The 27506-nt window shown below is 38.9% G+C and overlaps 1 protein-coding gene across 1 annotated transcript in view; it reads left to right on the top strand.

The window, feature by feature from the left end:
- Positions 1-27506, top strand: part of MAP3K20 (mitogen-activated protein kinase kinase kinase 20) — a gene marked incomplete at its 5' end in the record, with an annotated part of 58015 nt that overhangs the window by 14582 nt on the left and 15927 nt on the right. Inside the window, 7 exons of the mRNA XM_082001511.1 lie at positions 10573-10660; positions 14879-14980; positions 15747-15812; positions 16802-16830; positions 16946-17083; positions 23126-23212; positions 26827-26901. Coding sequence (XP_081857637.1) covers positions 10573-10660; positions 14879-14980; positions 15747-15812; positions 16802-16830; positions 16946-17083; positions 23126-23212; positions 26827-26901 — 585 coding nt within the window. The remainder of the gene's footprint in view (positions 1-10572; positions 10661-14878; positions 14981-15746; positions 15813-16801; positions 16831-16945; positions 17084-23125; positions 23213-26826; positions 26902-27506) is intronic.

Raw genomic sequence — 27506 nt, forward strand, 5'->3', positions numbered from 1 at the left:
ACTGTAAACTTGTAAATCTGCTGTTCATGAAACTCGAAGCCACGGCCTTCATAGGATACAGGATCACTCTGTAGTAAGTATCTATCACTCTTCTAGATAGGGTCTTCTGTTTAGATGTCCGCTTTCTACAGAGTTTGGAGATACTGGTCTTCAAGTTATTGCCTTTATTTTCAGGCTGACCACTTGTATACTTATATATGATGTCAACATAATTTTAAAAAAACAGGTTTCTTTTCTGAAAAAAATTTTTTTATAAGAAGGATTAGAAATGAAATTGTTCTTGACATATCTATGTAAGCAGATAGCTATAAGGAAGTCTAGATAAGATGAGGAGTTCTGTGTACAAGGAATCCATCAAAGAGAAGTAGGGGAAAAGCTGAAGTTACATATCAGAAATATATAGTACAGTAATACTAATAAATGTGTTTTTATGACAGTAAAACCAAATTTTAAATATTGCTGGTTTTCCTCTAAGGTTTTTATCTTAGGCATTGTTTTATTTGAAATTTTTTAGTCTTTAACGGAAAAAGATTGAGCTACCATGAAGGTAGCCTGAAGAATACCAAGAAAGAATAAACAGTGTATCTACTTTGCATAAAGGTAAAAGCTTGAAATTTCAGGAGTTTTGTCTAGTTTGATTTTTTTGACCATCGCTACCTGGCATTTGAGCCAAGTTTCTAAGTAAAATACAGTTTTCAATCTTTGACAAAGAAAAGTAACTTTTCTGAAAAGCAGGTAAGGAATTTATGACCTGAACATTTAATTTTGTTGGGAATGGAGACTGATCTGTAGTAGTTTAGGTGATAGTGTGGACGTAGCCAGAGAGCTGCTGTTCTGGCTGTTGTTTGGTGGGATGATCCTGATTGAAGGGCAATGATAGTTAGTTGGAGAAGGTACAAGTCAAATTTTGGTGGAATTGGAAGTCCAGTATTTCCAGAGGCAGTTCTTGCTTATTTATGTTCTTGCCAGTCTCAGCAAGGTGAAAGGGAGATCTGGCTGTAACCTGAGGAAGGACGCTGCTTCAGTCATGGTAAAGAGAAAGACGACTTGGTAAGTCACAGAGACAGCTTGCTGCTCTGGATTCAGGAAGGAGGGTGATTTGTCGCCAGTACATGGTAAAACCAAAACTGGAAGTAGACTTATGGTGAAGACTCCACCATGATTCATTTCGGTGGTTGCACATAAAACCATGATGTGCATCATTCAGGTAATGCATTCAGATAATGCATAACAGTCAGAGATTCAGATTGTGGTGACAACTCATTTTCTTGAAAACTCCAGATTTTGTGACCTTGTACTATGGCGTAGGTAAATGTGGCATGAAAAATGCTTCTCATCCATGGAGGACTCTGAGACACTTTGGCAGAAGAACATCTGTAGTTGGCAGCTACTTTCCTTTCTTTTACGCCAGCTGGTCACAGCCAGAATTTCTGTGCTGAAAGTTTTGTGTCTTTTTAAAGTAGGTGTTCTCTGGATAGGGAGTGATTCTTTGCTTTTCTGCAGGGGCAGGTCATTTTTGAGTGGTAACTGGCCTTCTACAAAGCTCTGATAGCCATCATGGAAAGCAAAACCCCACATGGTTCCCCGGCAGTTGCTGGTAACATACAACAGGGAGGTAACGCATCTTGTGATGTGCTGTTTTCATGAGGGTGGGCTCAGCCTGTCTAGTTGAGGAACGTTTTCTGGAATTATAACAATCACTGGGATTCCAATAAGAGGGATCCCCATCAAGTGCTCTCCCTATCATTAGCCACGGTAAGTTAGGTTTATCTACTCTAAGACAGGCTTAAAGTGAGTGCTCATCAAGAACAGGATGATTTTTTTCCCTGGTTAAATTACAGTTTTCATGATAAAGTTTGACATAATACTTTCGTGGAAGGATCATAGTTGCGTTAAAGGAGTGGATCAGGATCTGTGAGTATAGCTGCTGCTGTCTCTGTTAGAGTCTGTGCTAGTTGTTCAGCAGAAGCCACTGTATAATGAGATTAGACTTGTTCTTCTAAGTTATCTTATCCAGATTCCTTGCTAATACTCTACAGACCTCAGAAAAATGACTGCTGTACCTGGATATGTATCGACATGGCCTTTCTTCAGATACCATTTCTTTGACATTATTTTCTGTTGCTCCTAAACACTGCAAGAGACTCCTTGAGAGGGGATTGGATTTGCCAATCACTGTCGTACCAGAATGTCTTTCCAACAAGATGCTCATGACACTTATAGTGACTTTGATCCCAGAAATAATTTCCTAGGATATTTTTCCATTTGTTAGGCCTGGAAAGATTCAGGTGTTGCATATTAGCCATGGTACCCGCTCACCTGTGGAGTGAGTGAGCAGGGAGTCAGAAAGCTTCACGTTTTGTTATTCCCCTGTATTTTAGAGATAGTCGTGCATTTTGTTGCTGTACCATATAAGTCAAAGCACGTTTGTGTTCAAAATGGTTGTGAGTAAATGGGAAAACTTGACAACATTGAGAAGAGAAGTGATGATTGCTGAAAATAAACTGCTCTGTAGGAGCTCAGGTATTTCAAACCTGCTGTTTAGTCCACTCATCTATTGTTTCTATTCAATTGCTGGTATTGCTTTGCAGCTGGAGGCAGCTTCTTGCTCTAAACCTGCCCAAATTAAATATTTATAATTTTGCAGAACATTGCTCATTTCTAAACTGTTACACCATTACAAATACATGGTTTATGCATGTTTTGAAGTGTTTTACTAACTGTGAATAACACTGGGGAAATCCAAACTACTCAGTCTTGGCAGATCTTCCTTTATTAGGTATCTTAATATTAAATGCTGATACAATCTCAAGCTATATGCTGCAAAATGTAATGCTCCTGTGGGATATGTTTGGACACTGTGGATTTCTATTTGAAATCTGTGTGAAAAGGAGTTACTTGTCCATGATCTTTGTGCTGATTTTTGGTTTGGTTTGGGTTTTTTTGTAAATGGCAGCGTAGTTGTAACTTAAAATGTTGGTTTCAAGCTTATTAAACCTTCTGTAAGGATTTTCTGCAGAAAGTGCCCTTGATTAGTTTTATCCTAAACGCTGCAGCTTGTGTTAGCAGCCTCTTCTCTCACTGATAGCAGGTTTTTAACCCCCATCATGAGGAAGACCAACACCATGATCCTGCAGTTGCTCAGTTATTGCTGGGTGGGCTCCATGTGGTTATTGTACTGGGCTGATGTATGTCAGGTAGGATGGAGACAGCTTAGTCTAACTCCCTCTTACTGCATAAGGCAGGGGGTCTGCTGCTGCATCACAGGGACAAATCTCCCTGTGATTTTTGGAGTGTCCAACCTGCTTTCCATGAGCTGAGCAAGCCTTTGCAGTGTTTTGACAGGCATGTTCTGAATTCACTGCATAGTACTTCTAATCCCATAGTTTTATCCTTAAAACTGCCAAGTTATGTGCAAAAGTTGCTATAAAAAGTTGTAGTAGAATATAAAACTTAAGGTTTTTTTTTCAAATGGTCAATATGCGATGTATTTTACTACTAACTTGTCCTACAGTGTTCCTTACCCCGAATATGCTCATACACATTTGCTAATGTATGATGCAAATGAAATATTTTAAAGTAAATTACATAAGATGGGGTGAACCTGTAACAACACATAACAAATTTATTTCCATATTCCTTCAGCATGGTATGTTACGGACAGTTGGTATAACAGAATTGAGGTATTCTGGTAATGTGCTTTTTTTTTTCTTCCTTCAAGATTGCAACCTAAAGGTCAATACAAGGTATTTAAAAGTGTGTGTTTCTACCACAGTATTTCAAAAAATGAGAATTGTGTGGTGATACAAAATACTGGATTTAAAATAATGATGATTATAGAGCAATGAGAATTTATTACTTTCCTTTAGATTTCCACTTTTAATCTCTGGGAGTTGTAACAGTGTAGAACATAATTTTGGATGCAAATTTGATGCTTTGAAACATTTACTGAATCAAAATGCTTTTAAATACATGTTTTCTGTGTTGTTGTAGATGTACTTATGAGAAGTTAACTCTGTTATTTACAGAAGTGCTGGTGGCATCAATCTGAGAATGTAATTTAACCCTTCTTTTCTGTGTGGTTTATGAAACAGTATCTCTGTAATATCAAATATGTGGCTGTCTTTGTAAGACATGACAAATGCTGGCCGAGTTTTAACTTGTTATTGGGTTATAGAAAACAGCTTTTATTTGGGGTAAGTTATCCTCTAAATGAGTACTAAAAAAGAACCCCAAGCCCATACAGCTTTAGGTGATATGCAACCATAATTTTAAGAGCTATGATTGCTTTTTGAAGGAAATGGTAGCACATTTGTGCTGGAAAGGTGCCCACAGCACTCATCAAAGCACGTGATGACTCTGCTTATTTGCAGTTAAAATATCTCACTGAGGATTCTTTGGCTTTGCCATGTTCATGTGGTTTTCCTCGTACGTTGTTAATATCAAAGACAATTTAGTAGGTTGAACAAACATTCCCTGAACTGGATAATCAGTGTGCTTTGCTTATTGTTAGCTTTCTTCATAGGGACCCTAAAGCATGAAACCTTTGTATTTTTTTTTTCTTACAAATCTTCTGAGAACAGAAAAAACAGTAGGTAAAGCTCTAAATTTTTATTTTGTATCTGCTTGATTTTCTTTTTAATGTCCAGAACTGTAGTAATTGCATAACATCCGTGCTGTATAATTCTTGTTAGTAGTTTTATATTTCTAAAATTCTTTAAGTGTCCCTTTATTATTGCATATTGAGAGGATCATTTGTTAGCAATGACAGAATGGTAGTTGTCTAAGACTATGGCATGATAGTAATCCAGAAAGAGCTAAATTACATAAACTGTTTCTATATCCTGCTCATTAAGAATTTTATTCAGTTTAACTTTGAAAAGGACAGAAATAATGAAGCAGTAAAAATTATCTGCTATGGGTAATATCTGGCTTCTATCAAAACCTTAACGTAAATTAAAAAGAATTATTGTATGGTTGTATAATATTTATGTTAAAGCATGCAAAAAATATCTTGTGAAAAGGTATGCAATTTTTCTTCTGGCTTAATGATTTGTCAGTGTTACATTAAAAAAAAACATAAGCCTGTAGGATTGTAAGATGTGTATTTTACTAGTGTTTTGTAGCTGGACTGTACCTTTAGATGCTGATTATCTTAGTATTGTGTCTGTAAAATGGTGTTTTGGGCTTGTTTACCTAAAGAAACTAGTGCATTATGAGAGACATCATCCCTTATTAGACATCAGTGAATCCACAGGCGAGCATTCCTGAGACACTGGAAATGGGCACAGAATGAATGTATTTTTGAGCAGGCATCTGGAAGTAAAGGTTTGGGAAGGATTCATGTTAGCGTTCTATTTCTTTTTTTGTATGTTGTTATCAGTAAACAGAACAATTTTAATAAAACATCAGCTGGCCTCTTCCGGCTGCCCTTTCATTAGGCTGTAAAATCCCATGAGAGTAGCTAAGTTGCAACTCTCCCAAGAACATGACGAAGGTCAAAGCCTTTAAAATGCTACAAGACTTAGGAAACAGTGTCTTTTCAAAGTTACCTTAAGTGTGTCTAAATATCTCCTTAATAAACATGGCAAACATTTATCAGGGAAAAGCAAAGAACCAAACTATCTCACAATGTAATAATAAATATCGGAAGGCGGTTAAGGAAGTTGTGTTAATTAGATTCCTTAAGTAGCTAACCACTTCTAACCCTGTAATTTTGCACAGAACGGAGATGCCTTTTGCTGTGCAATTAACTGATTTATTAACAGGAGGGTTGGTTGGCTGCTGGCTGACCCAGTGGTCTCACAAGGGGCTGCAGCTGTTTCCCATGTTAATCCTAAACCAGTGTGCCCAGACCAGGGTGGAAGGACAGCCGTACTTTGTCCTCTCCAGCCAGAGGCTCCAAAGGCACCTGGAAGAAATGGTGGTTAAGTGGCTGTGGGCCCAGTTTGTCTGGATCCGGGCAAAAAAGTCTTTTGATACTGATCTCCGGATAGATGTTCTTTTGCAGATCCAGCTGTGCTGCTGGAATAGGCTCCTAACCCAAACCCTCGATCACTTCTCTTGACTGGAAGCATGAGTATAACATCTTTCTAACTTATTTTTCAAGGAGGACCAGAGTAACTCAAATGCGCTGAGTCGCTTGGTCTTTGCTAACTTTAGCTGCTGTGGGGTAGGGAGCTCTAATAAGAGCAGCTGCGGCTGGTATGAGTAGCTGGCAGGCAACAACACAGCTGTACGGAAAGTGCGTCTGTCCGCATCCTTACTGCCTTTGTGGCTGCAATTAAAGATCTGACGATACGGCCTTGTCTGCGTTCCCAAGTAATGCCAGCTCAGCATCAGGTGGCCGTTGCCCACATCTGCAGTCAGTGCTGACCTTGAAGATCTTGTCAGAGCTAAGCTGTGTTTGCTGCTCTTGCTGCACTGGCACTGGACAGAGCAAAAGCAAGCTAGGACTTAGGTCATCCCAGTGAGCTGAGGCTTGTGCTGCTCATAACGAGACCATGCTGTCCAGGTAGCTCGCTTTGTCCCATCATCTGCTGCTGGCAATACTCGGAATCTATGTTGGTGGTTTCTCTTCAGCAATTGCTGAACACAGATAAGGCCTAGAGGAGGACCCTGGTTTTGAGTATTCATGCATAGTTGTTTGTATTAGAAGGTTAAGAGCAGTACTTAGCAGGTCTAGGGACAGCTGAAGGGTGATGTCAGTCATAAATGGTGTAATTTACATTTTTACATAGGTCAATAAGCAGAGATTAAACAGGCATAAAAATAAATTAGCCGTTAAGCACTGTGATCTAGACCATGGTTCATAAGGCACAGTAAGTTTGTACATTGAGGGATTACCTGAGGTCCTTGGTCTTACACTGTAGTTGCCTTATGCATTGGGTTTGATTTACAGTAACACTACAGGAGCCAGTAAGTGAGAATTAAGTTCAAATGTTTTTAGTGTAATTTGCTCTGACCTTGGATTTCATGATAGTGGTTGAATTATGTAAACAGTGGGTTAGGTTTGTTTAGACTTCTGAATCCCATTGCCTTCAAGAAGTGGTATCTAGTCTGTAATTCCCTTCAGCAGAACTTGGGAGGGGGACATCAATTTCACCCATACCTGTGGTGTAAGTAGAGGGTGAGTGGTTTTAGCGCGGTTTGATGATCGTACCATGCTGTGACTAAGCTTATCATGGGACTGAGTGTGATACTCAGCTCCACTGCAATCACCTTGTGTGTCTGACACTGTCTTTATGTTATGTCCAAGGAGTTTGTATTTACATGTTTGGGCTGTGTCTTTCCTTCAGCTGAGCTCCTTCCAGTTCTGCTTCGATCCAACATTTGGGGGGGGGGAAAAAAAAAAATATCTGTCTTTCACACAAAAAAGTAATATAATGAAATAACTGAAGACTTGTTACTTGTCATCACCATGGCTTTAGGAAGGAAATTGATGCTCATTTAAGTTGTGTAAGGTAGACAGCAGTTTTACTGAAGGAAGTGAGTGTGTCATGCCCAAGCCAGTGAGGGCTGGCTTCGTCAGTGGCCTTTAGGCAGACAGATGCATGGTGGGATTTTCTTCTAAGCATTTAGGGATTTTGGATTTAAGTATGAGTTTGATGCTTAAAGGTGATTCTAAATATTCTTGTAAGTGCCTAAGAGACCTTTGAAATACCGGTCTTTAACCACCACTTTGTAATTTGCTGTCTGAAAGTCAGTCTTTCATTGAAATATGGCACCTTCTTGTCAAAAAAAGTACAAAAGCTTCAAAGATGTGGCTTGACTTGCATCTGGTTCTCACTGTAAGGAATAAGTGTCTTTAAATTGGCTAATAAGAGTTCACAGCTGATCTACAGCAACTGAAAAGAGCAAAACATGAAAGTAATAGCCTAGAATTGCTAGTGCTAACAACAGCAGAGTGACTAAAAGTGTTTAGAAAGGATTTTTTTTCAGAAGTAGTGCTCCTAAGAAAGAATTGGAGATTTTCCCCCCCACTAGTTCTTAATTTGGGGTATGTGTGGGCAATTAGTAGGTGCCTGCCATTCTTAGATGGAAGCTTGCTTTGGTGTCTGTTAAATCCCAGTTCAGAGTATGAACGTCAATGTGAAGATGATGGTATTAGCCACAGTCAACACAACATTTCTTCGTACTCTTGGAATGTGTGAGGCTGAGGACAGTCACTGGGTTCTACATACTGTTGTGGTGGAATAGGGAGCTATGGCACTTGGGTATGTTCATCATGTGGCATTTTTAGTCATTCTCTAAAAAGATTCATCTAGTACTACTTTCATAGCCAGGACCTAAATACATTATGCCATGGGAAAGTTAAATATGAGACCAGTCAATTTAATTCTAATGACCTGTTGAGGTACCTGTATTGTAAACACCAGCAGGTGGTGTGGACAGTGCTCTGAAGACATGGATTTTTAAGTACTACACAGGAAGATTTTTTATCTTTTCTTTAAGAAGAAGTTTTATTCCACTCCTCTTGACCAAGGTGTTCAAGAAAAGATGGTCTAGATAGTTTGTCTAATGTTGTTTGTGGTCTGGTATTCCTGTCTCATTTCTGACAATATGCAGGTAGGCAGTCAAGGAGTATTAGGTCTCCTGGTTATCTGGCAGTAATGCTGGTAGGAATTGGAGGACATTCCCCAATTTAATATTTCCTAAAGAAGATAAAAACGTAACACAGAAGTTTTTGAACTATAGGGGTCTTGGGTTTGCTAGCTCGTGGAGATGGAGTTTTGAATGACTAGGCTGTCATCTGCATCCTCCAGGCTACTGAAGGAGGTTGGAGGTACAGCTTGTGAAATGGGCAGTACCACTGCTGCTGGAGTTCTCTGCCTTGGGAGGCTGGTGGGGCTGCAGCTGGAGGGTAGAGCTCCTTCTGCCAACAGGTCCGCCGCTGGTCCGACAGATCCCTTCTTGAATCCCTTGACTGGCTGTAGCAGTGTTGCTGTTTACCTGCAGGTGAGTCCTCCCACATTTGCTTAGATAGCTGCCAATTAAATTATTTTGTGGACTTGTGGGTGAGTCAGTCTGCAGTATGTTTTGCTGAAAACAGCGTACATTAAAAAATATTACTTTTCTGGTATTTTGAAAAAAGATTACTCACTTCATGGTAACACAGTTTCCCTTGCTGAGCAGGCTAAGCAATATGAAGAGCTAGTGCAACCCAAGTTAAGTTCAAAGCTATCGTTAAAGATTTAATTTAATATGTGTAAATGCTAGTGCATTAGCTAGAGATAAAGGTCTTAATTCAAAACTATGTTAAAGTTATTCAGAAAAGGCTTTAAACAACAACAGCAAAAAAAGAGCTATCTGATGCCTTTGTCTGTAATCATACAGTTATGCATGTGTATCATAGCTGATATAGCTGATACCAGCTATAAAACATAGGCCAAAAAAAATACTATGTCTGTACATTTGTTACAGTAGCACTAGCTGATGTACCATGATGTACCATGGTTTCCTGCATCAAAGCTGCTATAGTCTGCCTGTTTTCAGTGAATCTACAATGCCACAAAATAAATTAATTGGCAACTATCTAAGCAAATATGGGAAGACTCACCTGCAGATAAATAGCAACACTCCTGCAGTCAGTCAAAGGATCCGAGAGGGGATCTGTCAGCTCAGATACTTTTGATAAGTTCAAAGGAATTAATTGTTATTTTGTTCTTGTTAGATGCTTTTGACTGGCAGAGTTAACATAATCTCAAAGTCTTAAAGTAATGCATTGCTATAGAGAAAAATATCTAATAGTATATATCTGTATTAGCATAATATATATATTTGTGTAAAACCATGTCTAAAATCCCTTGAGTGTTTACTTTAGTATACTATAGAGGCAAAACTGTTTAGGGAGACATCTGACCTTTTCTCTCAAAAACCACAGGGACTATATGTCTTAATTTCTGTGGATACATTCTCATTGTCTTGCAGTCTCTTTCTCAAACCTAGAATCACTGTTCAAGTGGAATTTTTTTTGTTTTGTATAGGTTTTGTATATTTACCCAGAATTTCCAAACTGCTCTGAGGAGTAGTTTCAAGTGCGCTGCTAGCTATTTGGCAATCTCGAGCATGCTTGCTGTCCATATTCAATCAGACTTCACAGCACATGCCTGGAAACTCCACGTTTCCAGTAAACATTGGATGGAGCTGTGTGTGCATGGTATGCTTTAACAGCCTGAAGTGCTGAACTCACTGAACCTGTAGTACTTTGTGCATAAACACAAATTCTGGACAGGAGTGCAGCAACTCTGCCAACAATCCCAGATCTTTCTTTGAAAAAAGTTCTCCAAGGAATTCAGTTTTTCCAAAGACTTAGCTTCTACATCTGTGCCTTGGCCATGAAAGAATAGACTGAAATTTCCCCCCCCTCCCCAAACATACTAAGCATTCATTTGCTAAACTCTCTCATGAGGTTTTCAAATGCCAAGCATTTGTGGACTGTCTTTCGTAGGTATGTGTGTGTTTATAAATATATCTTTTATATATATGTGTATACCTGCTTGGGTATAAAATTAACTATTATAGTAAATGCGCCATTCTTAATTGTCTAACTTCTTTGTTTGTTTCCAACAGGCAGAAATACTCAGTGTGCTCAGTCACAAAAACATCATTCAGTTCTATGGAGCTGTCATTGAACCTCCAAATTATGGCATAGTTACGGGTAAGGATTTTTGTCTGACCTTCGTCTTGATTCTGTAAAACTCCAGTGTTACAAGGTATTTGTAGCTTTACCCAATTTCAGTGTTTTTGATAACTGTTCTGGATTTTGAATGTGAGAGTGCTCAGCACCGCCTGCCTCAGTGTAAATGGGAGTGCTGGAGGTGGGAACCAGGCTGGGAGCATGGCTGGTAGCAGCACAGAGGCAGTTGGAGCCTGGGGTGTTCTTAATGCACAAACTCAGCACTGCTTTAAATAGAAGCTTTCACGATGTTCTCTTACCCTGTTCTGTGAATCGCTTTTCCATTTTAACTGACGTGTGACTGAAGTAGAGGTTTTCATGTTACAAAGTTCTGGCAAGTTCTGTGAAAAGGGAAGGCTGAGATTCTGCTCAGAGCAAAGCTTCACTGTTAATTCTGCCTGTATTGAAAATGGGAGAAGCTGCACTGGGAACTTCCCAGCCGTGGGAAGAGCTTGAAAGATATTCAAGGGTTGATTAGACACCATAAGACAACTCCCTTTATTCACTGGAAACTAGGTTTCATTTGTTCTGGCATTCCTATCACCACTTTAATCTTCCTTCCCTTATCTTGGGAGTTGGTCCAGATAAAAAATTACATTACAGATAATGTAATTTCTCCCTTTCCTGTATGGGAGAAACTAGGTAAAATAGTAGTAGAAAATAAACCCAAAGCAAAGCAAACTCCAATCTGCTGAAATAAATGTTTGGAGAGGTAAAAAACCATGAAAGTGTGGGTTAGGAGGCGTGCTTTGGCCTGTCTAACACTTCAAAGAGTTTGATGCGAAGAGTAGTCTTTCCATGTGGCACAGTCTAATGCCAGTTTGAAGCACTGCCATTCAGGTTTTTATTGGTTCTCAGATGGTGGACAGAACCTATGAAAATGCAGTTATTTCTACCTGTCTCTTAGACATCCAATTATCACAGTAGATGGCAGCGTAATCTGGAGGAGCACATCTGAGATACAGCACTATTCAGAGCATGGGGAGCTTTACTCATAGGAGTACCAGCCTGTTGGAGGTCACAGTGTTGCAACCAGTACTCCAGAGGTGCGTGGGGGTGACCACAGTCTACACCACTCAGAGGATGCACTGGTGATAGCATATAGACAGGAACTTGAATACCTTCTTGAACCAATAAACATAACAGAAAGCTAATAAATCAAGTAATGTAATTTTACTATAATTTATAATCTAACTGTAATAAGTGTAAACTGGCAAGCAGGGTAACAAAGGAAATGTATGATCAGCAACACAAGATGATCTCTTCAGTTTGATCTCACAAAAGGTCAGTGTTCAGAGGACATTAGACCTGCTTGCCAGTCACAGGACAGACAAGCAGCTAAAGTAGTTCATTATGTCATTGGGGATGGGGATTCTTTAACCGTCTGTGAGAAAGAGACTATGCTGCGTAGTCCAGTGACTTTGTTACTTGGGGAGCTCAGATGCCACCCTGGCTAAAGAGAAAAGATTTTTTTTAACAAGCTTGATTGGTTCTCCCTGCAACTTCCAAGGAGACTAGGAATCCCTTGGGTTGGAAGGGAAGCAAGCCTCTCTTTCCCCACACCATTTTCAAATGGGAGAATGGCTACTGAGAAAAGAAGTGTTAATTCCACTTGAAATATCTTTTAGAGAGATTTTTCACCCCGTGATCTTCTGGATGGCCCTCAGTATTGCGGACTCTTAGTCAGAGATACATTTCTTGTGAGGGAAGAGCCCAAACAAGAAGGAATCCTGAGAACCTAATGATTCTACAGAGTGATGGAGATCAGGGCGTTCAGCCAAACATTGGCATGTACTGAGCGTTAGCTGCACGTGATGTCTTATGTGGGATTGTCAAAGAGTTCTCTGAGGAAGGCTACATCTGCGGTCAAAACATGTTTCCCTGCTGGGATATATGTCAGTGTTGTAACTGATCACCCAGCGAGCTGCTAACATGGATCACATCATTCTGGATGATACTGGCTGTCTCTGTCAACAGCCATCTCAGTGCCTAGCTTTCAGATCTGGTGTTTGACCACAGCTGCCTCCCTGCAAAGGGTGCTCAGAGCTTGTGCCCCCATCTGCAGAGAGGTGTACAGTGTATCCCACAGCCCATCACAGGGTGGGTCCAGTCAGGCATTCGGAGCTTTTCTTTCTAAAGCAAGTACATCTTTTCCATTATTGACAGAAAATTAACCTCACGATATGATTTCCAAAACTGTGAGCGCCTAGTAAAAACCTGTGGCACAATAAATACGTAGAAGAAATACTAAAGGATTGAGCTTTGTTGATTGAAGCTTGTTTGCCTCCATTCACACAGTGTGGCAAAGGGCTCAGGGAGCTGAGTTGTCCCTGACCCTGATGGATCAAATTATGCATTGTAAAGGCATGCAAAGCTTGTAGCCATCCTATTCCTGAAGAATCCATTTATAAGACCAATGCTGACATCATGGGTAAAAAAAGCTTATGGTTTAATTGAGGAAATGTGCAGATCAGCAGCTTACTCCTCTTTCGGTGACATCAGAAGCAGCACTTCTCTCTCCTGCAGAGGCTCCTTTCAGTGGGAGGTCCTGCAGTAATGATCCAAAACTAACTCGCCACTTGAGTGTTTACTTTCAAGGGACTTCCTATTTTCTCCCTCTTTCCTTTCATTTAGTGCTGGAATCTCACATGGCGTACCACATTCTAGGCTGCAGAGTTTCCTTCCCCTCACAGCAGTCTCCCAGTGGTTTTGAATTCCTTGTTGAGGAGCAATGTTTACTTCTTAGGCATTTAGCCTGTCATATGTCATTCATTGATTAATATTGTTATTAACAGCAATTCAGATATATTTTATGTAGTCTTGGAGGGAATGATTTTGTGACTGCTTTGAAATGGCTGAAATTAAGCATTTCAATTGTATACCAGCTGGTTTGCCACCTTAGGTATGCAGGTTTTGGCAGTCTTGTAAGTAGGTTTTGAATTCTCCAGACTGCTTGAGGAACACGCTGAATAGCCTTGGGAGAGAAGGATGAAAAGCTTGAAGTTGTTCCTTGCATCCCTCTGGTCTTTGTGCTACTTGGGCTATACCAGATGGCGTATGCCCACTCTTTCTTGGCAACCAGATAGAAGAAAATATATCAGCTGATTCAAGTCATGAGCCTGCTGTTGTGTTTTCGGTGAAACATGAGTGAATACTAAATAAGCATAAAGATTTGTTAAATACTAACCAGAGGAGCTACAGCCTTTAGACTGCTGAACATGACCTGCAGCACATGGAAATCTGGTCTGCTTACCTCAGGGTTAGACCTCTAGTTTCTTCCTTCCATTTTTTCATGAACAAATGATTTGATCTGTTACTCAGTTCCTTCATGGGGAAATAGGAAAAGAAAATTCTAATTTCCCTTTCTACTTGCAAACCCTTTCTTCCCAACGGAACATTATATATTTAACATCTGGTTTTACTTTTAAAAAAAGAAATAAAATACTTATCCTTTGTTATGGGGCATCATTTATATGCAGTACTGCTCACCATTGGAGAATATCCTCTGTCTTTGCAAATGATAAGAACGATCTGATACCACCAACTCACCCATTAACTGCTTTTCTGATCAGGAGCAGCAAATTCACTGTTTAAATATGTAAGAATTTCAAGTTCTATAAAAGCAGCACTGTGGAGGTTTCGGTTGTCTCCAGTTTCACACTTAAATGTGTGTAGGTGTAACTAGCTTGTTATTCCAGCTTTCAGCCCTGTGAGCTCTGACAGTTGGGCTGGATTCCATCTGCCACGCTTGCAAACACCAGTGGGCCAAAAAAGCCCTTGTTTGTACCCATATAATCCTGCTGTGGGTTTCTGTGGGTGTGGCTGAGAGAAGTTAAGAAAAAGATCTGTTGATCCTGAGCAAGGAACCAGAACCTTTTACTCTAGAATTTGAATTGCTTTGCCTGAGCTTTCTTGGTGCCAGACCTTTCTAATGTCTTTTTGTTTTAATGCCTGTTGTTATATATGATTTTACATTTTTTTTTTTTTTAACCCTTAGGAATAGATTATGTCTGTGTTGGAATAATGAGAACAAACTACCACTCTCCTACTGTACTACTAATATTAGCTGCTGAACCCAAATTCCCTGTCATTAAGCCAGAGGTTGACTGCTTTCTGGAACTGGCAGAGTTTCCATTAGAGCTTTCAGTTTAGGTGCAATGTTTTAAAATGTCATGTGAGTTTATTGTTGTTTTTTAACAGAATATGCTTCTGCTGGCTCACTGTTTGATTACATTAATAGTAACAAAAGTGAAGAGATGGATATGGATCATATCATGACCTGGGCAACTGACATAGCTAAAGGTAAGCAAGATGAGTGATGCATTACTATCCTCCACAGCCAGCAAAGAGTACAACTGGAGCTGCTTTCCCTATGAAGTCAGGAAAGCCTTCCTATACTTCCTTATGCAAATCACAAAAAAAACCCCAAGCAAATCAACCCCAAACATTAAACAAGCAAACCCCATTCACCCTGCTTTTTAATATGTTCCTTGGTTATTGTGATTCCAACATAATTTCTGGAGTGGAAATGGCTTCTGTGAGCCAGTTTTACTTCTGGTTTGCCCCCAAGTCCCAAGAGGGTAATTTTGCTGATGCAAAGTAATTATAAGGTAAAGTGCATAATTATCCTTACATTTGATTTGAATTGGGACATTTAGGAAGCTAAGGGCTTATTGTCAGCAAACATACTGAAATTCTTCATATAAGAACAAGCTGGTTTGTTCTTTGTATTCTCTGTGACCACACAAGAATTAGTGTAAACTAATGAATGAACAGTAAATTCGTATCTTGGCTTCCCTCTGTAGACAGCACCTTAGAGAAAACAACTAAATATGACATTAAAAAGCATTAACATATCCATATGGATGCTCTGAGAGATACATGAGCTTTGCTTCCTGTTTTTTACTCAAAATAGGCTATGGGAGGTTTGCTTCTCCTGCAGCATATCTCTATGGCACACTGATACGCCAACTTGTAATGAGGAGAATGGGAACCAGAAAACACGACTGCTGATCGGCGATGGCCACGCTCAGCCTGCCTAACTAGATTGTCCCCTTCTTTTGTGTAGGAATGCACTATTTACACATGGAAGCTCCAGTCAAAGTAATCCACAGGGATCTGAAGTCCAGGAATGGTAAAGTAGCAAAACACCAAAATGCTCTGCATTTACTATTACCTGTTAATGTAGTCTTTAAATCTGTACCTGACTTTGTGAACATGCAGAACTAACGCATGCCTTGGCTGTCATCAAGCTGCACTAGGAGTTGTTGAGGCATAGAAGAGCCTGTTCCTTCCTCCCCGTCTTGTGCCTGAGTCTGAGCTTTGTAACCAGTCCCTGACATCATTTAGAGCACTGGGGAGGGCTCTTTCAAGTTGTGTCTTGCTGACCATGATTGTACCCATCTTGCCAGCTGTCAGACATTGCCTGGACACTTGTCACTTCCTTTTTCTATTTGGAAAGGTTGTGTACCAGGAAAGGCTGGCAGACACCAGACACAATAGTCCGGATAAGGCCTATTATTTCCTATCTGAAAATCTTGCCTTTACACTGACCTGTTTTGAGGTTTGACAGATATTCATGCTTTTGAGTAATATGCATGCAGTGTGGAGCTGCAGTGGTTAATCTGTACTTGGCAACTGATGACCATTTATGAAATTTGCTGAACATTGCCTTTTAACTGAAACTTTCACTACTAGTAGTGAGATAGCAGGGGCACAGATTTTAATAATGCACACGGGGAGATAATAGTCAAGAAAAGTCTAGATCTCACCTCCCTTGTAAGTTTTTTCCTTGTATTAATGAATCTTTCAGAGAGCTTTTTGTTAAGTCTAACTACACTGGGGAGAATGGAGTTTATCTGTATTTTAGCTAGAGTTGTGTTGCTATCTTTGAACTCAGTAAGGCCTGAAGGGTTTTGCGTTTGTTCAGAGGCTTGCAGGTATTCAGCAGATGTTCTCTAAAGCTTCTCAAAGAAACCAGGACAATCGTGCATGTGTGCATGTTCAGGTGCTGGCTCGCTATAGGATCATTTTTCTTGATAAAATGCAAAGTCTTTCACTGTGACAATGTATTGTGTTTATTTTTAATAGAACTTTTGTAACCTATTGTTTTTTCATTTTCAGTTGTCATAGCTGCTGATGGCATGTTAAAGGTATGAACACTTCAATTATTTGTAGAGATATGCTGCTGCTTGACTCGATGTTTTGATGCCTAATGAATGAGGTTGATACTCTAATATGTGGTTATTTTTTATTTATTTGCGCTAGATCTGTGATTTTGGTGCCTCAAGGTTCCACTCCCATACAACACACATGTCATTAGTGGGCACTTTTCCATGGATGGCGCCAGAAGTTATCCAAAGTCTCCCAGTGTCTGAAACATGTGACACATACTCATACGGAGTGGTGAGTGCCTCTCATTTCCCTATGCGTAGTAACAGATCTCTAGTGAGAGAGAATTTGTATGATGCAAGAAAAACAATTCTAAATAAGGATAACAAAAATACCACGCTTTCTTTCAAGACTGATCCATAATTTATAATTACATGCTTGAAAATGATAGGAAGAGCAGTGTCTTGAACGTTTAGTAAGATCCTTATCTGATTAGATTAGTAGCATATCAGTGTGGGAAGCGCGTGCTTTACCACAAGTATTCAGCCTATGTCCGAAGGCGTGCAGGAGCTACTGAACAATCTGCATCATGAATCTCTGCTTGTGTTTTTTAGTGGAACAGAAGAGAAAAAGGTTGTGTATAACAGGATGAACTTATTAGGATTCCACTTTCCATAAAATGGAGTGTCACTGATTTTATATTAAAAAAGTAAGCCACTTCTCCATACTTAATTGTTTAAAAGACCCTGCTATCATTAGCTGTGAGAATAGAGACAGTACCTCTTGTGGAGGGAGAGACCCCATCTAAAAATATAGAAAAGGCCAACGTGGCTTTGCTATTTTTCTGGAGGGGGAACAGTCAGTTACAGTTCATCAGAGTGTCAAGTTTGCAGGTGTAGTAATGTGAATTATTTTATTCTGTCCACAGTTAAACTCTGATTTTGCTCTGCAGTACAAAATAGGCTAGAAATAGCCTTACTGGTCAGACCAATCGTGTGCCTAGTCCCATAACCTTTCTCTGACAGAGAACAGTGATGAATACTGGGGGCGGGGGAGGAAAGGAAGTGGGGTTGTAGTTTCCATGCATGTCTATGTATTAACCATTTTGGGGTTTAGATTCAACAGTGGGTGGCAGAATGAGGAATTCTTTCAGCACCTGTCAAGTATTGCCTCTTCCTCTTTGAGGGGTGGGAGGAGATAGATGTGAGGGAGGCACTATAGTTTTAAGCTAGCACCTATGACTATACATAGCTAAGCTGGTGTCCCAATGAAAGATGACTTAAACTTTTTCCCAAACAGTTGTTTATAGTGAAAAAAATATATGAGAGATGATGTGGCGTCGCTTACAAATGAAAGGCTGAAGGTTTGCAAGGAGGGGGAAAAAGCCTATATTGGCACATCCAAAATCCTTGCTTGCTTAACTGAGCTAGTTCACAAACAGTAAGAGGACATAAGCTAACAGATGTAAATGTTAATGTAAACTGTTACTGGAAGCAATCACATATTATTCACTGGAAGGAAACATTCCAGTTTCAAAACAAAGCAAAAATGTTAGAGAAGAAATTCCAAACATGGTCTTATAGCTTGAACTGCTCACATAGTCATCTTGGTGTGAATTGGCTTTAAGTAACATTCTAGAAGTGGGAGAAGGTAAGAAATTGTTTAATACCTTATCATGTCAAGTATTACCAGAGCCTTGGGAACAGTATGTCATACGTAGTTTATTCTTCCTCGTCCAAAAAGCATAGCTCCTTTGACAGTCTGTGCTTGGAGGTAAAACTCAACTAAACTCCGTATGAAAACAGTTCAGTGTTACTAGAATATTTTAATGTGGTTAAGGGTGTATAGTGCTACTTCAGTATGTCTAATAATATTTGACCCACATTTTTAATATATTGTTTTTGAACTAATATGTCCCTACTGTGGGTAGAAGCTTATGAATTTATAAGTGCTTAGGAATGAGTTCATCTTTTTATAACTCTGGTCTTGGAACACCATCGTTTGCAGAGGAGATACAGGGGTAGCAATGCAGAATGGCAGTGACCCAAGTTCTCTGTTGATGAAATTACTGACATAATGGGGTTATACCAGCAAGAAATTGTCCGAATATAACATTGAACATTGGAATCTCCCTATAATAAGTGTTAGACTATCAGAGAATTAGCTAGGAGACTGAAAACAAAAATCTTAGAAAGGGTATTTTTGTCTCTTCAAATGATTGTCATCTATAAAAACAAAATTTAAAGAATCTCTCTTCAAAGTGTAACACTTGCCAGCAGCTTTTGTGCTACAGACACAAATCTGCTTTTCTTCAGTTAAAATCCTGTTAACAAAGAACAGAATCCTTTCAAATGTAAACTAGTAAGATGCTAGGAATAGATACTCTGTTTGCAAGATTTGTCTCCTTCTCCATCGTTTTCTTTAATTTCTTTTCTGCTATTTTTTTTATTTCCTGACTGGCTTTTCTTTCTACAAAACAGTCTGTGATTTTTAAATATTCTGCTTAAGGTGTGCAAGAGCTTTTTTCCATGAACTGTCAAAGTCTTTCTGCAACTTTATAGGTCTGAGTTGTTCCTCTTTGTGAACAGTAACATCTATGTTTATAGCTAACGTTCAGATTGGTTTGTTCTGCTCTTCATGGATTGTTAAACAGGTCCATATATTCTCTTTGAGATATATAGCAAACAATTTTTAATACTGCCATGAAATGCTAAAGCTAATGTTCCAGGAGATTTATTACCACACAAAGACAGATCTTGCACTTTCCTTCAGCCATGCTGTGACTCTCTTTTATAATCCATTTCCAAATCCATACCCTCAACAGCAGATATCAATTGTTACAAATGATCGACCCAGAAATTGACTCTCATGTATTTCATGAGAAAACCCTCTCATGTATGTGTTGCTCAGAAATGATGCCTTGCTTCTCTTCCAGATATGAAAGTGTACGTGGAATGACAATGTTCACTCTAAAAGCTGTTTTGAAGTCATGAAGATACATGCTCAGAATATGTTATCCTGGCAAAATTGTTTGTAGTGCACTGTAGTGTGTGTTTGTGTATCAGTATAAATGTGTTTAATCATAGAAAGCTTATGCGATGTAGCTGAATTATTTTAACACAAGAATAAAAAACTAAAACCATTAATTGGCTATTGGTGGCATAGAGACTGCCGTTAAATGTAGCAGCTGTTTTACTCCTAGCAATAGTTCATACATTGCTTTAGCTATGAGAACATATGTTATTTATAGAGGGAATGTTGGCCAGCTCCAGGGGTTATCCCTTACTCTTTTTGAAAAGAATTATGAGATCTTTAACTTCCACTTGGATCAATGCAGAGAAGACTGACCTCATTTTCATGCCTAAGGGCAGTACTTCTAAGAGTGCAACACTTTCTGCTCGTGCTGTACTCCCGCTCATTGTGGCTCCTGACTCTCATCTGTGGACACTTTCCTACCAAGAGAAAACATTTCTTTTTTCAGTGAAGATGTTCAGAGTGTTTTCTTTTTCTCAAATTACTCATTTGGATGTTCCCTATCCTATGTGGCACTTAGAATCTTTGTTGGCTTTGCACTGGGGTGGAAATGTGGGGGTTTTGTTGTTTTGGGTTTTTTTCCTTTTGGTTGTTGTCACATAGTTGAGAGGATAAGAATCGAAATGCACAGCTGAGCTGACAGAAGTAAGTGTCTGAGCTTTTTCTGAAGACCATATAATTCTTATTCTCAGCTTCATGTGTAACATGAACATTTGTACATTTGTCTCTTCTTTCTGTTTCTCTGTGGGCAAAAGAAGAGCCCAACATCTTCAGAGGCCACAGCTTACAAACCACTACATTAAATGCTCTGGCTTTTTTTTCCCATCATTGTGTCTAGCTTGGCTGTTTCTCTGTGAGCACCTGCTGTCTGTCATCAGAGAGATGTGATGTGATCAGGAAAGCAGGTGATCCTCACCATCAGAGATGGGAGAGGAAGTGAACCATGTCAGTATCAATTAAATTACACCAGAAACGGAAGATTTGATTTCCGTGTGAGGTGAGCTGGGGAGCCAGTTCTGAAAATGAACAGAGTGTATCTTGCAATAAAGAGGCCAGGGTAAGTCAGGTTGAAGTGCTTTTTCTGCTGCGGAATGAGCCTGGGGACAGGAAGAGACAAATAGGAATGCTGAAGATGCCCATTTGCTGCTTTTTAAAAGACTGACAATTGCAATCATTCACCTTAGCTTATGATTCAGGGTAGCTAATTTGTGAGATGGGGTTGAAGCTCCTATAAAACTGAAGATAGAGACTTGTCACCATTGGAAGGAAAGTATCTATACCATTGGCCTGAATATGAAATTTGTATTGGCGTTAGAACATTTTCTAAACCTGTGTAAATAAATACAAGGGTTTCTGACGTCCCCCTTTTGTATCTTTTCCCGTCTTCTACTATCAGTGAAAAATAAGGCATTAAGAAGAGTTCTTCATATTGTGTCATATTACTGTTTTTCTCTTGAACTATCAAGTGTTTTAAGCTAGCACTGTTGGTTTAGGAAGACAGTGATCTGTACAAGCAGTGAAAATAAACATTAAAGGTGTCATGATAAAGGAATTCAGTGCAAAATGTTCTGCACAAATTTATGTGCATGAATGAAATGAGACAATCCTTACAATTTATAGTCTTCTGAAAGAAAGGTACCAAGTGCTAAAGGCTCTGGAGACATTTATCATGTATTCCATTATGTTCTGTGCTTGGAAGATGTATTTAGATACTGCTCTATCTGATGTGCAAACTTGAGTTTCTTCTCTATGGTTTCCTAGTACAGCCGTACAGATGAGGTTGTTCTGCAAGGCTGCTCAGCTGTATGTTTGATTTTGTCCAGGGGCTTTTGTTTTAAAATGACTGTTTTGTACACTGCTTTTTTTGTCTGAAGTATATGGGACTGCAAAATTATTTTCTTCTCTCGCAGTTAAATTCCCTTTTCTACCAGTGGAGAGGTGACAATTGGAATTACAAATTGAGGTGCCTTTTTTTTTTTCCTCCTTCTAAAAGGAATGCATTGAGGCAAACAGGAGACTTGGATAGCTCTATGATAGCTTTCTCTACATGTTTCTTATTCTCAGCAAAACTGTCCTTTTACTCATTTTTCCAAGATACCATTACCTTTACTAACAGTCTTCTGACTCAAGCAGAATTATTCAAATATGTCTATTGATGGAGTACTCTGTTCAGTTGATTAAATGCTCATCTCTGCTTCAGTGCATTTTTTCTGCTTGAGCAGCATCTGCCAGTATTCTCACATTTTCTTTCTAATTACCTTTGTAGCAGGCCAGGATCCATTCAAAACAATGTAGCTGGAATAAGCCTGGCTACTAACCCAAATAGCAAGGATATACAGACTTGCATAAGGATCTTAATGCATTTGGTCAGATCCTACATAAATTATGTCTTTTTTGTTGATATGCTTGGTATATGAGCAGAAGAAAAAGTTTGTATGTAGATATTTTAACAAGATATGTATATGAAGGTTCTGATCTAAAAAAAGACATATACGAGTGAAAGTACAAAGTGTCTGTTAATCTGGTTGAACTCCAATATATAGTCCAAATGGCAGAAAAGCAAGTTGGATTCATTGACTTGAAGCCTTTTAGGTGATGTCAAACTCTTTTTCTACAGAGTAGCTTAGGTTCTTGGGTACTGTGTTACCAAAATGATAAAAGCGTGCAAAATTAGGAGATCTTTCTATATCTAAGGACAGGGTGGCTCTAAGATATCAAGGAGAACAGAGTAATTTTCTATATGCTGTATATTGTTTAGTTTAACATAATCACATACTTGGAGATAAACAATTACAGTTTTGCTTGAAAAAATATATTTAATATTTTCATAGGCATATCATAGGAGCAAAATACCTTTTGGATCATATTCTGACTACTGAGAAGCACTAGTTGCAATCATACAGAAATATTTTTAAATGCAAAATGACTACAAAGCAAAGATGTGTCTAGTTGGGGCTGAGAAGGAGAGGAGGAGTTCATTGTCTTCCCAAGTCTCTACTGCCAAATGTGAACTTCATAGTGTACAAAGAAAGTAAAAAGCCTTTTCCATGGCACTCTCAAAATTGCAGGCGTTAGGCACCACACAACCCAGTTTTTCATCTGGGCTTTTCTGTAGAGGAAAAAGCAGAAACATTCAAATTAATTTAGTGAGAGGATCTTGCACACAAACACTGGTCCAAGTTCCTGCAAATGGAAACTGGTTGCCTGATAACTGGATACAGAATAGGGCTGTATCAAGGTTTAATAATGTATTTAAAATACAAAGTACAGAAATAAAAATTCTTTTCTTTTTTTCTGTTCCAGGTTCTCTGGGAGATGCTAACAAGGGAGGTCCCCTTTAAAGGCTTGGAAGGATTACAAGTAGCTTGGCTTGTAGTGGAAAAAAACGAGGTAAGACTACGTTTCTACATTCAGGTACATAGATCAGAAAACAGTATTGGGGTTTTGCAAAAGACTTTTTCATCTTCTTCAAATTGAAAGTAAGTTCACGCGTATGGAAAGATTAGCAGTAGGAGCTAACACAAAGGGTCAAAGTGATGTTATTCCTCATGAATGGACCCTTTACATCTAATTGTTGCAGCTTCACGTCGTGATGCTGTAGATCAAAAATTTTACAAGTACTGTACTAGTTTCTCAGTCTCAATTGTAAAACCTAGGGGTTTGTTCTTAGTGATGAAAGAAGCCATTGCGTCCAAGGTAGGGGAACAGTTTAACTCCATCTCCTGCGTTTAGGACATCTTTTTACTGGCCGGGAGTTGATATATCTGTAAGAGACCTTCAGCTACTTCAACTTAACTCTCCCAGCAGGAGTCACTATAGTACAAGAAACTGCCGCTTAGATGAAAATTTCAAAAATAAAAGAAGAAAAAATAGTTTTAAAAAAAGAGAGAAATTACAGTTTTGCCACCTACGTTCAACACTACATTGAAGATGAGCTCCTCACTGGTATCAGCAAGGCTGTGGCATAGCAGCAAGCCTCCTCATGCAGAGTCTTTCCATTTCAAAAGCACTTCAGTGGTGTAAACACCGTTTGTACAGTGTCCCCAGCCTGGCTTTTCTTCTTCCTACAAATTGAGACTTGCAGTTAGTTGGACATGTGAGCGTATATCTGAACACATAGTCCCTTGATATCAAAGACAGTAACTACATTTAAAAAACATTTAAAGTTGTGACTGTACCACACACAGACAAGCATGGAAATCCTCCACAAAGATGAAACCTCCTCTATCTAGACACAGTGGAAGCTTGGGAAACATTACAATGGTGAGGCAGTGGCTGTACAATACAGATTCCTATTATTCTACATAAACTGTTTCTCAAAATGCTTCAGAGTTAAACAGAGGACTTAGGTTTCCTCCTCTTAGTTTAATATTTTTTGTTAGTGTTTTTTTTTCCCCTCTCTTTTTTCTTCTATTTGAGGACTGGATTAATGCCAGTGAATGATACTGTGATACACCAGTTAGTTGGAAATGCTACACTAACAGTGTGAAGATTATGAATGTGGTCTTCTACGGTGTTTATCAGAGCAGGAGGCACAAAGAGACTTCCTCCTAGTTTAGGAAAAGCCTTATACATCATTTTGAATGAGGAACCAAAAAGCCTTCCATCCGCAGAATTTCTCTCCTATGCCTACCACGTGTAGTCTTATGTAAGGGGTACAGAGTGGCATTGGGAATGTTGTAAAGAGATGTAGTCATACGCTGAAAGCTATCAGAGGGTACAACACACATTTCTCTACAGTTTTCCAGATCAAGGAACTGTGTAAAATACAGTATGAATAAAATGTGGACATGACGACTATTTTACTCATGGCTGAAGAAACCTAAGGGGTGACATATTCAGAGCCAGCTGTTTGTCTGCCAGGTACCACTAGCCTGTTGCTACCATCTTCTTTGGAAGGGTGCCAGGGAGCTTAGAGGGCATTAACACTTGCTTACAGTTTTTATTTTTTCTGGCCATGACTTAGGGAACAGGCCCAGCATCAGCCTTCTAAAAGTCAGCTTGTGCTACTTTTCCTCATAGTTTCTGTGTCCCAAAGCAAGTGTGAGGGTCAGGTTCAGTTCTCAGTTCAATCTGTTGACATCAGTGGTGTTGCATGGTTCCAATTCACAACAGAATTGAATCACTGTTGAACCAGTCCTTCATTTTTTGCACTGCAAGTCTCATGTTAAAATCAGTGTGGGACTCAGGCCAAAGCGTAATTGTGTAGGGTGAAAAATCCCCCTCTTTGCAAAGCCTGAGCCCAGCAAATGAAGTGGATTTTAATGATTCTGTATGGTTCTTTTTTGACTCTCTGCACAATTTCACAGTGTTATTTTTATTCTGGTAGAGTTTCTATACAATTATTATAATTTTTTTTAGTCCAAAAAAGAAAAACATGAGGGTTCAGATTATGCTAGGCATGATCTCATAATAAATTACCATTAAGAAACATCATCTTTATTATAATATGACACTTTTGGAATCTGCTATCTCTATATTACATGACACATAACATTCTGGACAAGTAAGACACACAAAAATGGTGATTGCAACCGATTTTCCACCTCCTTGGAACAGTGAGGGTTACAGACAAATACTGTAGCAAGACTAGCCAGTGTATTTTTAGGCCAATGACTCAACCAGAGATCAAGCACCAGTACAATTCGTTTATGCATTGTACAAATTTCTGTGTGTTTCTTGCACAGAAAGCTTTGCACCTTAAGGTATCACATTATTTTAATAATCATATTCCTGCAGTGCCCTGGCACTGTATCTCCTGTTTCCAGTTTTCATGGTATTCAAATGCTTGTGCAGCAGAATTTGTTAACTCTTAACTTTGGCTGCTGTGGCTTGTAAGGCTTTGTAGGTCATGTTGTAGTAATATAATGGTACAATTTGATATAACTTGTTCTCCTTGGCTTCTGAAATGCCAAGAGTAGGACAGATCAAAGGGTTTTCCTGGGCAGGTTGGTCTGAACAGGACTGTAACATCTGGTTCTCACCCGTTACAGGACAGGGAGCCCTTTTTCCAGCTTGACCCCTCTTATATTTGGACTCATTTTCACTGTGGAACTGTTTTTTATCTACATTTTTTTTTTAATTTAATATGAAAAATCTGAAGTAAGTTAACTGCCTTAGCAAGAGCAGAGGCATCTCCTGATATGTGTAAAGTTGTTGGGATGCATGTTGAATCTTAACTGGAGAGGCTTCGGTATCCGGGTGTGCGTATATGAGAATGGGTTTGCTTTTGGGCTTTCCAGTGTGGAGGCAGAGTCTTAAAACTTAAAGTCCTCTAAGACTGGCTAAGGGAATCTTTTAATAGTTTAAAACTCACAGCAAAGGAAACCAAACAAGCTTCAAACTAATTCTCTGTAGTTAGTGGTCCTGGCTATAACCAGCAACTCCTTGCCTTCAGTCATTAGGAAATACTTACATAAGTTCACTGTGCTCTGTGAGTGCTCTCTGAGATCCGCATGTCCTCATTAATCCTTCTGACCACAGGCTCATGAAATGTCTCTTGTGTCATACAGAGCTTCACTTAACTCTTTTTAATTCACTTAATGTAATCTATATTTCAGTCATTTGTTGTATCAAAAGTGATTATAGTATTGTAAATCTGGATCATCTGTATGGGAGAAAGGAATTAAGGCAGGTTGTATGTTATACCTATCTTGACAAGCATCTTAGAATACCATTCAGTAATCTCCACAAAGTATTATGTTTTAGTATTAAAAGTTGTTTGCCTCATTTTCACTTCCTTGTCTCCAGGTTTTCTTAAGCAACTCCATTTGTGCATTTGTTCCATTCTTTCTTTATAGGTCTGTTAATTAATTTGTACATCTTGCTAGTGTTAGTAATTTTGATTTTTCTTTTTAATATGTTAATCCTCAGCTCTTATATTGTGTTTAAAAGAAATAGGAGTGTGTTTTACTTCTTTTAATTGCATTGCTTTTATAGGAAATCCATTAGTAGCAGCTTAAAGGGAAATGCTTCCAATAACTGGTACATTCTCTCTCCTTTAGAGATTAACCATTCCAAGCAGTTGTCCCAGAAGTTTTGCAGAACTGATGCACCAATGTTGGGATGCTGATTCAAAGGTAATTTTATTTGTGTTTGATTTCTACACCACCACCACCCGCCTTGTTTTGCTAAGTGTGTTAGTGTTTCTTTGGGGGACACGTCCTAGCTAACACCATTGCTGCATGCTAGTAGACACATTTATTCACAAAGATAGCTAAGGCTGTATTTTTTTTTAATGTGTTTACGTATTTATACCTAAATGTCTCTCTTTCCCTTTTAATCAAGAGTTTTTACGCTACTATCTTACCTGACTACTAAATACAATGCCTGTAAATAGGGTGAGATGGCACAAGTCTAGTAATTTTGGAGTAAGTAAAAAATTGTTCTTTTCTATTTTCTTTCAGTAGTTAATAGTTAATCTTTCTTGGATGTATGCGAGCATCACGTATGAAATACCTATTTCGAAGTCCAACTTCGATGCCTTCCTTATGTTGAAAACATGTAAAGAATAAGTTAATCCATAAAATGTGGATAGGAACAGCAGTAACACATTCTAAATTAATGTTAAACCTTTCCTAATCTTCTCCCTTAGGACTGTGAATGATGAGCTTTATAATTATTATATTGTAATAATATAATAATAGAAGTGCTATAATATACTATTGAAATATATAAGTACTTG

This window comes from Phaethon aethereus (genome assembly GCF_964289735.1).
Source record: "Phaethon aethereus genome assembly, chromosome: 6".
NCBI classification, from domain to species: Eukaryota; Metazoa; Chordata; class Aves; order Phaethontiformes; family Phaethontidae; genus Phaethon; species Phaethon aethereus.